The sequence below is a fragment of the Ursus maritimus genome, unplaced genomic scaffold (genome assembly GCF_017311325.1).
Source record: "Ursus maritimus isolate PB19 unplaced genomic scaffold, ASM1731132v1 scaffold_3, whole genome shotgun sequence".
Classification (NCBI taxonomy): Eukaryota; Metazoa; Chordata; class Mammalia; order Carnivora; family Ursidae; genus Ursus; species Ursus maritimus.
The window spans coordinates 44,675,785-44,690,335 of NW_024425563.1; the positions used below are offsets into that span (position 1 = coordinate 44,675,785).

The 14,551-nt window shown below is 48.7% G+C and overlaps 1 protein-coding gene across 1 annotated transcript in view; it reads right to left on the reverse strand.

Annotated features, from left to right (window-relative positions):
- Positions 1 to 12,727, reverse strand: part of MINDY4 (MINDY lysine 48 deubiquitinase 4) — a 103,153-nt gene extending 90,426 nt beyond the window's left edge. The window contains exons 1-3 of the mRNA XM_040644123.1: positions 12,571 to 12,727; positions 6,919 to 7,038; positions 3,047 to 3,282 (exon numbers count right to left, since the gene is read on the reverse strand). Of these exons, the coding sequence (XP_040500057.1) occupies positions 3,047 to 3,282; positions 6,919 to 7,038; positions 12,571 to 12,633 (419 nt within the window). The 5' untranslated portion in view covers positions 12,634 to 12,727. The remainder of the gene's footprint in view (positions 1 to 3,046; positions 3,283 to 6,918; positions 7,039 to 12,570) is intronic.
- Between the last annotated feature and the right edge of the window lie 1,824 nt (positions 12,728 to 14,551).

Below are 14,551 nucleotides of genomic sequence, written 5' to 3' on the forward strand. Positions count from 1 at the left end.
AAACAGATTCCCCAATAGCTAACAGTGATAATAAATCCCACATTCAACAGGCACTCATAGCAAGCCCACTCATAAATCTGCGATGATTCTACCCAGCCAGTGCTTTATCATTAAAGATAAAGAATAGAAAACACTTTCATATCAGGGCAAGTCTGACCTACAAAATAAGACCAGGAAGCAAGAAACAAAATCAGAACTGATGATCCATGATAGGATTCCTCAAATATCCTTAAGAGTTTGTATCCTCAAATACAAAGAGCATCCTTATTCCAGACCCAAGTGACTGCAGAAGACCACAGCCCTTCAATACAGTCCTGAGCTACGTGGAGCCCAGCCTCACTGCACATCATTGACAGCAGAAGATGGAGACGTGTGCCAAGCTTTGTGTTTCCCAACTATTCTGCTAACATTCAGTTAAGGTGGGTAAGCCAATGGCTTCTCTTCTTGGGTTGCTTGGCATTGAAAGAAAGAAAGAGATAGATTGTGTGTGTGTGTGTGTGTGTGTGTGTGTGTGTGTGTAGGGGAAAGAGAGAGAGAGAACAAAAGAAGGTGAGACACAGTGAGGTGAGCAAGGAGGAATGACAAGGAGTAAGAGAGCAAGAGACCCAGGTAAAAAGGACTCATACCTATGATCTGTGATGGGTTAGCCAGAGCCCGGCACTCCTCTGACACAGGCTGGCAGGTTTTCTACCATTAGACTCTGGCCTAAAGGGGCAGTGACTGCTGCTCTGTGCCAAGCTGCTGATTACCAAGCACTGGGTCACACAACAGAGAAGGGGTCATGTGTGTGCTATGACAGGGCACAGCCAGCAGAGGAAGGGGCCAGAACCAGCTTGGGAAAATCGAGGACTTGCAGAGAAGGCCACACTGAGTCTGAAGGAATGAGTGGCCAGGAGATAACCAGAATGCCCAGGCACTAGCACAGACGCCTGTGAAAGCAGGCCAGGCCCAGGTGAGCCATTCAGGCTGATCACGGAAAGAGTTTTGCAGGTTATCCTTAAGAGTTTGGATTTTATCCTGGAAGCAATGGGAAGCATCTGAAGGCCTTTCCACAGGGAGCAGCATGGCCAGACTTGTTTGTAGGAAGCTCCCACTGTCTTAGGTGGAGGGGTAATTGGAGCAAATCACCAGAGGCCTGGAAACGAAGGAAGAGCCCGTGGGAGCTAGCCCGGGCAAGAGGGGAGGGTATGAACTGAGCCACTGCTCTCAGGACAGAGAGAGCAGGAAAGGGTCTAGTGTCATTAAGGATTCACAGAGGCAAAAATGTTAGAGCCGGAGAGGTCAAGGATGACACCCAAGTTTGTGGCTTCAGTAACTGGGTGGAGCTCGGGAGCCTCCACTTTTTCTGCTGGTTTTTTATCGCCTCAGGAATATGTATTTTCCCAGCCAGGCTCTAAGTGCCTTTGAAGGAAGAACCATCTTCCTCCACACTACCCGGATTCGCTTTCACATCTTAAGCCTTGAGTTAATGTTTTTAATGGTCCTGATCCTTGGGCAGCTCGAAGCCCAGCCCCTACACCTTGGCTACCCTCAGGAAAGAAAAGCCTTCTCAACAGAGCCGGAAGGAAACACTCAGCCCCAGAGAGTTAGACTCTCGAGTGACTACAGGCGGCATATTAAAGTTGTAATTTAACGGAACTGCTTTCCAAGTAATAGAGGTTCAATCAAGAAGAGCGATTCATTTTCTTCCCACGAGTTCCAAAAGGCCTTATTTTTCAGATGTTTCCATTTCTACAGCGTTGCTTTTAGAATTCTATACCCGTTTTGTTTTTTTTAAGAAAATGCAAACAAAGCAAGCCCTTGATGCTGACAAACTTTAAACATTTAAATCATCAGCATCCTCCTTCGCGTCTCCTCCATTCCCGAGGCCCCCGGAGGAAAGGAACAGTGCTCCCCAACAGGGAATCTGAGAGCACACAGTGTGGGCACTGAATCATTATTCCCCGAAGGTGTCCTGATCCCGGAACCTGGGAATGTTCCCTTACATGGAAAGGGACTTTGTGGAGATGACCGTCCATTATCTGGGAGGGCCCATTAGAGTCACAAGTCTCCTTGTTTCAGGGAGGCAGGAGGTCAGTGCCAGGAGTAGGAGACGCCATGACAGAAACAGAGGCTGGAGGGATGTGCTCTGAAGACAGAGGAAGCAGCCACAACCTAAGGAATGTAGGAGGCCGCTGGAAGCCAAAGAAGGAAAGGAAACAGATTCTCCCCCAAAAGTCTCTAGAAGGAATAAGCCCTACTGATACCTTGCTGTTAACCCAATGGGACCAATTTTGAACTTCTCGGAACTGGAAGATAACAAATTTGTGTTGCTTTAAGACACGGTGATGCTTCAATTTTATATGTCAACTTTGCTAGGCTATGTTGCCTCGTTGTTTGGTCAAATACTAGCTTAGGTGCTTCCCTGAAGGTATTCTGTAGCTATGACTAACATCTACCATCAGTTGACTTTAAGAAAAACAGATTCCCCTAGATAATATGGGTAGTCCTCATTCAATCCGTGGAAGGCTGTAAGAGCAAAAACTGAGGTTTCCCAGAGAATTCTGCTTCAAGACTATAACACAGAACACTGCCTCAGTTTCCCACATGCCAGTCTGCCCTACAGATTTCAGACTTGCCAGCTCCCACAATCATGTGAGCCAATTCCTTAAAATAAATCTCTTTATAGGGGCACCTGGGTGGCTTAGTCAGTTAAGCACCTGACTCTTGATTACGGCTCAGGTCTTGATCTCAGGGTCATGAGATCGAGCCCCACGTTGGGCTCCACACTGGGCATAGAGCCCACTTAAAAAAAAAGAAAGTAAAAAAAAAAATTAATAAATCTCTTTATATAGGAAATATAAATCCAATAAGACATATGTGTATAAATACATATAATATTTGCACATATATTTACATGTATTCACACACACACACACACACACACACACACACATCCTATTGGTTCTGTTTTTCTGGAAAACCCTATTACAGCCACTCAGTTTCTAGCCATTGGTCACAGCAGTGATAGGAAACTAATCCGTACTGTAAATACATGAAGAGATACCTGGCTTTGCTTGTTTCTGACAATGATGTTCTCCATCCTGCATCGTCATCTGCAAGGTCGTATATATTTACCAGTGTGGTCTCTGAGCATCTTGATGGTAATTTGTTATTTTTCTTTGGAATTGAGAGTGCAGGGATTGGTGTTTCTTGAGTGAAATTGTTAGTAGTATTTCCAAAGTGATCCAGAAAGTATCTGGTAATGAGCTCAAGGTTTGTTTTTAGAGGATTTTCCTTTGCCTATCATAAGGAGAAAACAAAAATCATTAATTATATGTACAGCTTCAGGGGAAGGGTGAAAAAGATGGCTATTCCAATTCTCTGACATAGTTTATCAGCTTTTCATTCATTCATACACTCTTTCAGCAAATGTCTACTGACTGCCTATCATATGTGAGGCGCTGTGTTACAACACAGAGATGAAGACAAAAACCTTTACCCAAAAAAACTAACAACCAATGCGTGAGTCAGGCGATTTAATGAACAACTGTAATAAAATATGACATGGAGAGAAAAATCCCAAGCAAATTTCCTCTTGGTTTTTCTCCTAGGAATAACTTTAGAAAATATATATCCATTCATTTAAAAAAAAAAAAAAAGAAATCTTTAGGGATCATTAACTCTACAAGATAACAAACACTTGGGACCTGAGTGTTCTGTTAGGTCGTATACTCTGCATTTAACACTGGACAACAGCAGGTTACTGCAAAGAACAGAGAGAGGCCGTCAGGAGTGACTCAATCTACACCCGAATCTTAAAAAAATTGAAACTCTTTTGTATTTGGTTTTAGAAATAAATGACATCAGGGGTGCCTGGGTGGCTCAGTCAGTTAAGCATTCGACTCTTGATTTCAGCTCAGGTCATGATCTCAGGGTCATGAGATCGAGCCCTGAATCAGGGTCCATGCTGAGTGTGGAGTCTGCTTAGGATTCTCTCTCTCCTCCCTCTGCTCCTCCCTGCCAACCACTTGCACTCACTCTCTCTCTCTCTCAAAAAAAGAAAGAAAGAAGGCAATGACATCAATATTTCCCAACCCTGACTATGCCAAATATCATCTTTGGAGGTTTTTAAAAATATATATTCCCAGGCCCTACTGTGTCTCATTAGGCCAGAATTGCAAAGATTGGAGTCCTGATTTCTCCTAAAATTCCCCTAAGTAATTTGGACAAACATAGCTGTCCAAGCAGCAATCCACAGGCTGACCTTAGGCCGTGTAACTGTGTCAGTCCCCACCCCACTTGTCCAGGAACGTCAAGCTGCTGGGAAGTGTGGTCAGACACGGGACGTTTGGTGAGTCTGCAGCCCGAGCAATAAGGCGCCTGACCGAGGACCTGGCACAGAGAGGAGCCCCAGGCACCTCCAGCCCTTCCCCGCCCTACTCCCCTGATCCGTGCTGCAGAACCCTGCCACCAACACCCACAGCCAAATGGTTCTGACCAACAGCAACAGATTGATCGGGCAGTCAGAATCAGGGGACAGCTTTATTTTTGTAGTATGGGACCCAAAAAAAACTATTTTGTCTAAGTCTAAATGAAACTCTCAAGGAAAAGAGTCAGGGGAGAGATGTTACATAATTTATTTTGACCTTCTTGCTTTTTCTTTCAATACGAGAGATTTATAGCCCTAGATTACCTGAATTATATTTTATGGCTTTTCATAACACTCTGCTCAGAACAGACACAGCCTTTATGTGATTATGGACACCATTTTTCAAAATCTCAATTTTACAAAGGCATTTTTATATATCATATCCTTAACAGGGAAAAACAAGTTACTGGAATTAACATTAAATTGCAGGGCTTTCCTAGAATCAGGCTAGCTTTGTCAAATGTCAAATGTCAAAATCATTATGCAATAGATAGATTAGTAAATCTATTTTTCTGTAATATATAAGCGCAATTCATTGCATAATAACTACTAAAAACTGTATAAATCAAATAATCAGGGCACCTATCAGGACCTAATGAAAACATCTTATCTTCAGATAATCATTACCTTAGGGAGACTATATTATAGTGGAGAAGTAAAAGTCACTTGAATGGCAAAGAGGATTCCAGGAAATTAGGTAAAGTTGCATTTACATAAAGTTCCCACTGTACCAGCATGGTTAATTGATTTTCTTGTCACCTGTCTCACTTTCTGTGGAAAAAATCTTTCTAAAATGTACAGTCCACACTCCTGCCTTACAACGCAGCTAAAGGAGATGCGCTGGCTATCCGCGGCCTGGGTCTACAGGACTCCAGCCGGACATGTGCAGGAGGCGGAGGGGCCCTGCTGTCACCCTAGGACCAAGGACGAAGGGCGTCAATCTGACGTCTTTACTGAGCTGATGCTAAGACTGTACCTGGCTGCCACTGCCCTTTTCTCATCAAAGTGGGGCACAGGAACTTTTGGCAGCCTGAATGTTCCCTCAGGTTGACGTCATCCTTTACTTTATTGCGGGAAACTCAGCCTGAGCTCCCCACGGGGCTATGATGTGCATGAGGGTGGTGTTCAAGCTGTTCTGAGGTCCTCCAGGTGTCTCAGAAACAGCCGTGGAGGCTGGGGGGGGGGGGCGGAGTGCCATCCCCCATTCCAACCCAGTCTGCTAAGATTTCATTTGAGTAAAGGGTTACAACTACAGGAGACTTGACCACCATTGCTACCGTAGGACTGAGGATCAGAAGATCCGGTTCTAGCCTCGCCCCTATCCCGTAACTCACTGTGAGACCTTGACAAGCCACTTTTCTCTCGCTCACAGTTCCCTCAGGTGGGGCCCCCCATTCTACTGGTAGTTTAAAAGCTGCTCAGCCCAGTCCTGAGGGGCTGCTTCAAAAGGCCAAGAAGGCAGGTCTTCTTCATCCCCAATTCAACTATGGGGCTTCCCTTCTTTGTTTTACATATTTGGACTTCTGCAGGAAATATCATTTTATTCCTTCTTCAAAAAATTATAATAAATGCTAAACTACAGGATCATTAGGTTCTTTCCAACTCTGCCGCTATGCCCTGCAACAAGGCAACATCTGCTGGAGAGCCCATTCTTCAATCAAATCAGAAGATTCTGTCTTCATAGCAGAAAAAACAATGAAGCCAGAATTGTAGCTTCATTCAGTCAGTCAGTCAGCCAGTCATGTAATCCACAAACACCCACAGACTATTTACTTGTCCTCAGGCAACATGTTAAGTATGAGGCTACAACAGTGAACAAAAAAATGCCAGTCTCTGGCCTCCTGCTGCACCCAAGGTAGTAGGGAGGCAGATCTACTTAAAGAACCACACACATACTCTATTGTAAGTGTGCCGAGTACAACGGAGGAAAACTACACGGTGCATGGAGGCTTAGAACCGTGGCTGGTGGGGGACGAATGAGGCGGAGGGATCTGGGAAGCCCTACCCTCACCCCCCAACCATTTGCTATCTCCACTCCAATGCACCGGGGTTAGCTGAACCCAAGCCCCATTTCTGCCTAAATTAAATGTCACGGTAGACTTAAAAATAAGCTATTACTCAGAATTGAAGAAGGAAAATCTTACACAGGCAGGGAATGGAAAATTTTAGTAGAACTGAATACTATATTCCTAAGTACAGTCTGACTAAAAACAGCCTCCTAGGGGAGGAGGGAGCACAGGGAGTAACCGTTAAGGGCCCGGGTTCAAATCGAGCTTCAGAGCCACACATGCGCAAGAGGCCCACGGGGATGGCCTGGGGCCTGACCGAGCCTGGAAACCCAGCTCACACTTGGGATTTGTCAGCACTTGGCTGGGTCTGTTTCTCCCTGGCCGCAGGCACGGTGAGCCTCCTGCCACCCATCTCCGACAGCTTGGCAGGGCCCACGAGGGCTCTGACATTGCCAAGCTCCGTTCCAGAACATTACACCACACCTTCAAAGCACGTACCTTGTTCTCCTTGTAAAGCAATTCAAGATGCAAAACCTTGCGGAGATTATTTCTGCTGTTTATGCTGAGGTCAGAGCGTGGGCGTTCCTGGTCCATGGTCACACATGTCTTCTTTAAGCCCTGCGGGAAGAAATCTGAATCATTATTTTCATTTTAAATCAAAACCTTCCACTCTCTGATGTAGGTTATAAATAAAACACTGTTGGTGTTCATTGTGATCATTCCTATCCTGCCTTCTTTGCAAGGATCTTGCAAGGGCCAAAAACTGACTTAAGGATTTATTTTTATATAACCTTTACGCTTGACGTCTTCACAATTACTATTCTGAATCTTACAATAACTCCATGGGCTGAGCTGAGGTTGGAGCTGTTAGCCCATTTTATAGAAAAGGAAAGCGAGGTGCGGGTCACTGACTCACACAAGGCTGGAGCCCTGGGTTTGACACTAGATTTGGAGCCACTAGATTTGGAATATGAAGCTTTAAAAATAAACTAAAGGGAAAAAATGAGCAAAGGGCCAATAATGATTCCTTTTCTTTCTCAGGTGACAGCAAGGGTTGAATTGTCCAGTAACACAAGAGAATCACATAGCAAGGGGTTCTGACCATCCTGGCCTGTGAGTCGGCAATGACAGGACTGAGGCCCCCTGGAAGCATGTGGTAAACAGTTGCTGAGTTCCCAGTGAGGCCATTGCCACCAACCAGCTCTGACCTTCCAGAAGGCCCAGCTAAGATATACTCTGGCAATGGCGAATGCTATTTCCTGTGAGCCTGGCTTCTTCATTCAAAAAATAACCACAGAAGCTGCCTCCTACCCACCTCGCCGGGCCATGTTGATCACCAAACATGGAGGAGAACAGACATCTCACAAACAGCTCAGCCTGGCGCTAAGGGAGCCCCTTGCTCCTCATGGATCCAGACCCTCACACTAGCCAGGCCTCAACTTCTCCCCCAGGCTTTGTGTTCACAACCTTACAGAGACTCCCACTAACGGGAAAACAAGACAAAACCTGCTGCCTGCCATGAACTGAGGGAAGAAGAATTTGTGGAAAAAGTGGGATGAACACAACCTGGAACCAAAGAGAATAAAAAGGAAGTGTTGAGGAGGGAGAACACAAAGAAATGGTGTACATGTTGGGGGAAAGGCAGGGGCATGCTTGGGTGCTCTAGGGAGAATGAACTGGAAGGGGGGGTCATAGCAAGCACCCCCATTTAATCTGGGTTTCCCCATGGCTTTCCTGCCAATCAGAGTGAGGCAGAAACTATGAGACTCCCTCTCTGCTGGATAACGCTTTACGTTTGTCAACAGTTCAGATCAGCAAGTCTTGGCACACTTCACAAACTCACCGGGACTGTGGTACACACCATTTGAGAACCACTGGGGTAGTGGACAAGGATGCCCTCAGGAATCAGCCAGTCCTCAGTCCCATCTGGTCCACTTAATCTTCATCACTCAACAAACATTTCCCATGCACCTACTAGGTGGTGGGCCGTTCTAGATGCAGGAGATACTGAGAGAATAAGAGAAACCCCACCCCTTCGCAGAGTTGACATTCTGTTGGGGAAGCAGGAAAAGGTTTTCATGATTAGGTGACATTAGAGCAGAGATGTGAGGGAAGTAGGAGAGCAAGCCATGCAGACACTTGGGGAAAGTGTGTTCTCAGCAAGCAACAGCAAGTGCAAAGGCCCCGTGGCAGTCACAGGAGGCCAGTGCAGCTTGAGCTGTGTGACCAGGGGAAAATGGCAGGAAATGAGGTCAGAGAGGCTGCCCAGAGCCTGAAAAGGAAAGGCCTTGTTGACTTTTGTGAAATGGTGGGGTGGGGGCACGGTGAAAAGAGGAGCATGAACTGACTTGTACTTGTAAAGGATCACTGGCTGCTAGGTTGGGAACAGATTTGGGGAGGCAAGGGATTAAGCAGAAACTAGTTAGGACGCTATTGAACAACTCACATGACCGATGGAGGTGGCTTGGACCAGGTGGTTGCAGCAGAAGTAGAAAGAAGTGGCTACGTGCTCTACGTGCTTTGCTGGTAAAGCCAAGAGATGTACTCATGGACTGGATGGAGGGTGTGCACGAAGGAAAAAAGCCAGGAGTGATTGCAAAGATTTGGGCCCAAGCAGCCAGAAAGATGGTGATACTGCCTACTGAAATGGGAAAAATTGCAAGACATAGAGGGAATCAGGAATTGGGTTTTGGACAGGTTGAGATACTTATTAGATATCCAAGTGGAAATGTAAAATCAGCTGTTGAAAAGAATGCAAGAATTCTGGGAGAGACCTGGGCCAGAAATAGGTATTTGGGAACTGTCATCATATTGATGGCTCTGGAATCCAGAAGACTGGCAGAGGCACCTGGAAAAGGGCAAGTGAAGAAGAGAAGATTGAGTCTGGGAGTCCCCCAGCATGCACAGCTCCAGGAAACGAGGGGGACCAGCAGAGAACCAAACAGGTTAGAGGATGCAAAGCAGGAAAAGGTGGTCTCCAGAAGCCAAGAGGAATGAATTTCCAGGAAGCAGGACACAATCAGCTGTGCCAAACACAATGTTAGACCAAGAAGTGTGAGGACTGAAGTTAAAGGTCATTGACAAACTTGACAAGAATTGTTTCCGTGGATCAGGGGGAACAGAAGCCTGATTAGAGCGGGTTTGAGCAAGCAGGAAGAAGGATTAGAATCAGAGCACACACAGCTCTTTCATGGGGTTTGGCTATAAGTGGGAGAAGGAAAATGGGCCAGTAGCTGGAGGGACTTGGGGGGTCAAGATGGGATTCTGCAGGAACGACAATAGAGGAGACAAAATGTATATGCAACAGGGAGAGGAGGATGGCAACAGGGAGAGGAGGACGGCAGCAGTGCCCTCAAGCAGGCAAGAAGGGACGGGCAAACGGGGAAGGGGGGGCCTTTCCCAGGAGTATGGAAAATTCGCTCACAAGAGCAGGAGGAAGACAGAATGAGGGTCCTGGCCCAGGAAGATTCGCAACTGTGGTGGTACAGCCCGTCGCGAGTTTTCTCAGGACACTTCTGTTTTCTTGGTGAAATGAGAACAGGGATGAAGCTATGGGGTTGGAGGAGAGGGCAGGTGTGAAACGGCCATGCCAGAGTGGAGAGAGGGAGCAGGTGGGAGAGCTATAAACAGGGAGGCAGGCATGCCCAAGGCCTCAGGCGGTGTGTTTCTCTCCAGCCCCATCCAGCGCTGCAGGGCAGGCATGGGGGGGGGGGGCGAGGTTAATTTGAAAACTCGGGGGAACATGAGGAAAGAAGAGAAGGGCAAGGGAGGTGAGCGTGTTGTTGAGGGTGTGGTTATAATGACAGGTGGGTAAGAAGTGGCCAGGGGCCGGGAGAAGTTGGCAGGAACTCTGGAATGCAGATGTGAGTGAGACCGAAGAACAGTTTATGACTAAGGGATGTGAGCTGTGAGTGAGGATGACAGAACGCTTGCACAGATTACAGAAAGGGTACAATGCTGGTAACAACGGGCCTAGGACATGACCACTTGGAAAGGGTGGCAGAGGTAGGATGGGGACAAGTTGCTGCAGGAGAGGGAGGCTGGGGCACGACGGGAGTCCCCTTGGAGGACCCTGACCCTGCAGGAGACTGGCATGACTCTCCCTGAGGGGAGACCACGCATGGACGAGGGCCAGTGTAGCTGGGTGTGATGTAGGGTAGAGGGCACAGGGGGCAGTAGTGGAAGGTGAGGTCAGCAGGGTCATAGAGAACCTTGTAGGCCCAGGTGAGGCCTTCCCTTGGATTTTATTCTGGTCATAGTAAAGCCCATGGAGGGTTTTGAGTAGAGGAGTGACAAGCTCTAACTTGCTCACCCCAGGCAAGTTTCTTCGCCCCCTAGTCTCATGATCGTCTCACATGAAAGAGAATAAGTATTCCTATCTTTCAGGACTGTTATGAGGATCTGAGAAAACAAACAGGCAACTAGAAGGTACCTCATACCATGATGGGAACTCTAGGTTATACCTGCCTTGTGCCAAGCCCTGAGGGGAGTACATGGTCTCGGTGCAGAAGCAGAAGGTGACGGACGAGGAAAGCAGCTGATCTGGACTACAGTCCACAACTTTCTGAGTGACTGTGGGCAATTCCTTTGTCAGGTCAAAGCTTTAGTGTGCCCGGATAAAAAATGGGAGGGCAAGGAGGCCCCGTGAACCAGACACTGCCAAGGCTCCACGAAGATCAGGGGTCACTTCTGTGGACTGGTCTAGTGGGTGACACAGGCAGACGTATCAACTATAATGTGAGCGCCAGTGAGCAAGCCACAGACAAGGGAAGTCAGGTATTCCAACTGGAGTTATCCAAGAAGACTTCCTGAAGGAAACAGACTGGGGGTGGGCTGTGGATGGAACAGGGGAAAGCCTGTGGGTGAAGCTGGAACTGATGCTGGGGAGGTAGGAAGCTTTAGCAGGTGAAATGATGATAGTGAACAGCCTCACACGATGTGTCACTGACATCTGACGTGGAGCCAGGACTTGGGGACAGAAGGTCAATTGGCCATAAAAAGAGCAGATACAATGAAGCCACGCTGCATTTAAACATTTTCTAAATTTAAACAAAAATTTTTTTTTAGAAAGCAAAGAAAGACAATTTCAAAACAGATGCACATCAGAGATGGGGGCGGTAAAGACAATCCTGAATACAGGTACCTACTACATGTAGATACGACGCTTGGCGCCTGCCCGTATATTATTATTAATCCTCATCATAAATCTGCAAAAGGTGGGTCTTAATAGTGCTGTTTTACAGACAAGGAAACTGAGGCAGTAGGTAACGGACCCAAGCTCACACTGCCAACCAGTTGCCGGNATTTGAACCGCTCCACCTGGGCCAAAGCCCTTCCCCTTTTCCTTCAAAAAAATGATTTTGTTTGTGTGTATGTTTAATCCAGACAGCTGCCCATGGCCCCTGCTCAACAGGACACCGTGAGCACCAAGCCATCGGTCACTCTGCATAGAATGAGTTAGAATATGGAATAGGTGCCGTCCCTACACCGACTTACGCAGTAACCTAGAGCGACCTCTTTCCCACGGCGTCCCCACCTCCACTGCAGATGGCTTGCTAAGGGCCTCCCCAACTTTTGAGTACTCCGAAAACTCTCCCGGTGCAGCACAACGTAAGTTCCAAACAACCACGGCTGCAACCTCTGAGCTCGCCACTGCCGAGGAGCACGACTGAACGGTTCGACTCTCGGGAACGTGTTTGGGCCCCTTGGGTTCCCTCTGGGGGGACGTTCTTCCCCGGTAGGGTGGAGGGGCCGGGACGGGCGACGCGGCCGAGCAGCCACGCCTGCGCGCCGAGCTCTGGCTCGGCCACCACGAGGCGGCTGTGCTTTAAGAGGCCGGGAGGAGGCCCCCCGCCCCCGGCCCATGGCCACCGCCCTGTACCCCGTCCCCCGCGGGAGGGGCGGGATGCCTGCGCAGGGCGGTGGTCGCTGGCCGGCGTGGCGGGCGGACGCTGCGCGGGGCCAGCGATGGCTCCTGGGAAATGTAGTTTCGGCAGGCCCGGGAAAGTGGCGCTCCCGTCTGGCATCCCCCGGGGCAGGGGGCGGCAGGGGCGGCTCTCCGTCCGCGAAGGCGCGGAGCTGGCAGTGGCACCCCAGACTGCGCCCTTACCCTGGGTCCGCGGCCCCGAGCGGTGGAGGCGGCCGACCTACCTTCCTGCTGAGGAACTCCCGGACCAGGGAGGCGGCCACCTCCTCCACGAAGAGGCTGTCCATGCCGCCGGCTCTGCCCACGAGGCCGCGCCGCCGCTGCCCAGGCCCCGGTCCGTTGGGGCCAGTATGGCCGCGTTGCCGTGGTGACGGTGTCACCGGAGCGCGGAGAGCTCCGCCCCTTCCCCGGAGCCCGCGGGCTGAAAGGGCGGGGATAAGGGGAGGAGCGTGCTTCAAACCCGCTTCCGAGAGCGGTAGGCAGTCCAGGGGCCAGGCGTGGCCTCCTGGCTCTGTCCTGGCTCGGTCCTGGCTCCAGCCTGTCCCTCTGGGTGGCCTAAAACCAGCCACTGCTCCCCGCTGAGTCCTGATTGCCCAAGATGGAAAATGGGGAGAATGCCTGCCTTCCTGTTCCTGGAGGAGTAAACCCACAGTGAAGTGGCCCAGAGAGGGCCACCTACAGCACAGCAGCTGGCTGCTGGGCTCACTGAGGCCAAAGGACCTTGGTTGGCCTGGACTGCGTGGGGCCAGAACTCTGTGAACTCCGTGCTGAAATAAAAGGACAAGTCCCTCACCCGTTTAATGCATGCTCTCCCATAATAAGACTGTCAATAATTGAGCACCAAGCACTTTATATCGGTGCCATCGAAATAAGGACCCAATCATTATAAGTATCTATAATCATTTGCAAAGAAAAATATGCTTTTCCAAGCACCATAAAATGGAGCTGCTAAATAAATCAGAGCTACAGAGCATGACCCCAAGACCCATCAAATAGAATTTCTCCATGCCACAGACTAGCATAAAATCAGCATTAGCCAAGAGCATTGGCCTCACAGTGGTCAGCTGTAATTTCTTCTCCTACTCAGAAATTCAATAGGCCACTTACTCACTGAGCTTAGCAATGGAATTGAATGAAAATTTAACTCCCAAAAGACCACATACAGCATATCTTTGTGTAAATGTAAAACAACTTAAACCAGAAAATCATAATTTGTGGGGATATAATGCTTCAGTGAAGTTTTTTTGTAAAAAGAGCAAGGGAGTGAAGACCACATGATTCAGAACAGTGACTGCTTCTGGAGGGGGGGGAAGTGGCACAGGGTAGGGGGGAACCACATGGGTACACATAAGTAATTGTCAATGTTCTGGGTATCATTAGGGCATTTGTTTCTTAAGCATTTGTTATAGTATTTCTATTAATACATTAGTTTAATAAAAGATGGCCTTGCAGGGACTGATGTTGAGATGTCAGGGACCAAGGCATATTATTAATTAATTCTAAGCTCCGGAGGTCCAGAGGAAGGGAGGGGGGAATGGGAACGGAGGGACAATTTAGATGGCTTTGTCTCATAACACGGAGAAGGTTCTGTGATGTGTGTGCATATATACATGTGCATGTGTAAAATCCTACACATCACTGTACAGCAGTGGCTCTAGGACTCATCTGAGTCCGTGAGCTTGGACATTTGTGTGAGTCTGACCACAAGAGTTTCTGCGGTCCCTGGCTTCTGCCTGGTGCCCTGTGGGGCTCTGGCAGCAGGGTCCAGCAGGCACAGAACGGGCCTTGGAACAGGGCTGCTGCATTGTGTTGTGAGAGTTGAGTTCATGTGTTGCCTCCTCCAAGATGCTCCAGGACAGAGACTGACTGAATGGATCCCCCTGCAACCTTGGGGGCAGGGCAGGACTGGGCGTTTACCTGGGTCAGGGGGCTCCAGAGAACAGAGGTGGGAGCATGGATCTGACCAGGTGCAACATGTCTGGACCAGCTGGGTTGGAAGGATATTGTGAAAGTCCTTCTAATGACATGGCCCTCAGTCCTTCCCAGCCATCTGGCCACCACTCCCAGAGGTCAGGACAAGGAGTCCATTCCAGGTCATTGTCCTTGGCAGCATGAAGGAGCAGTTCCTCTACACACTCTCCACACAGCCCCACCTCATTGGCCACCTCCCAATCTCTACTTCACATGGCCACCAACATGAGACTG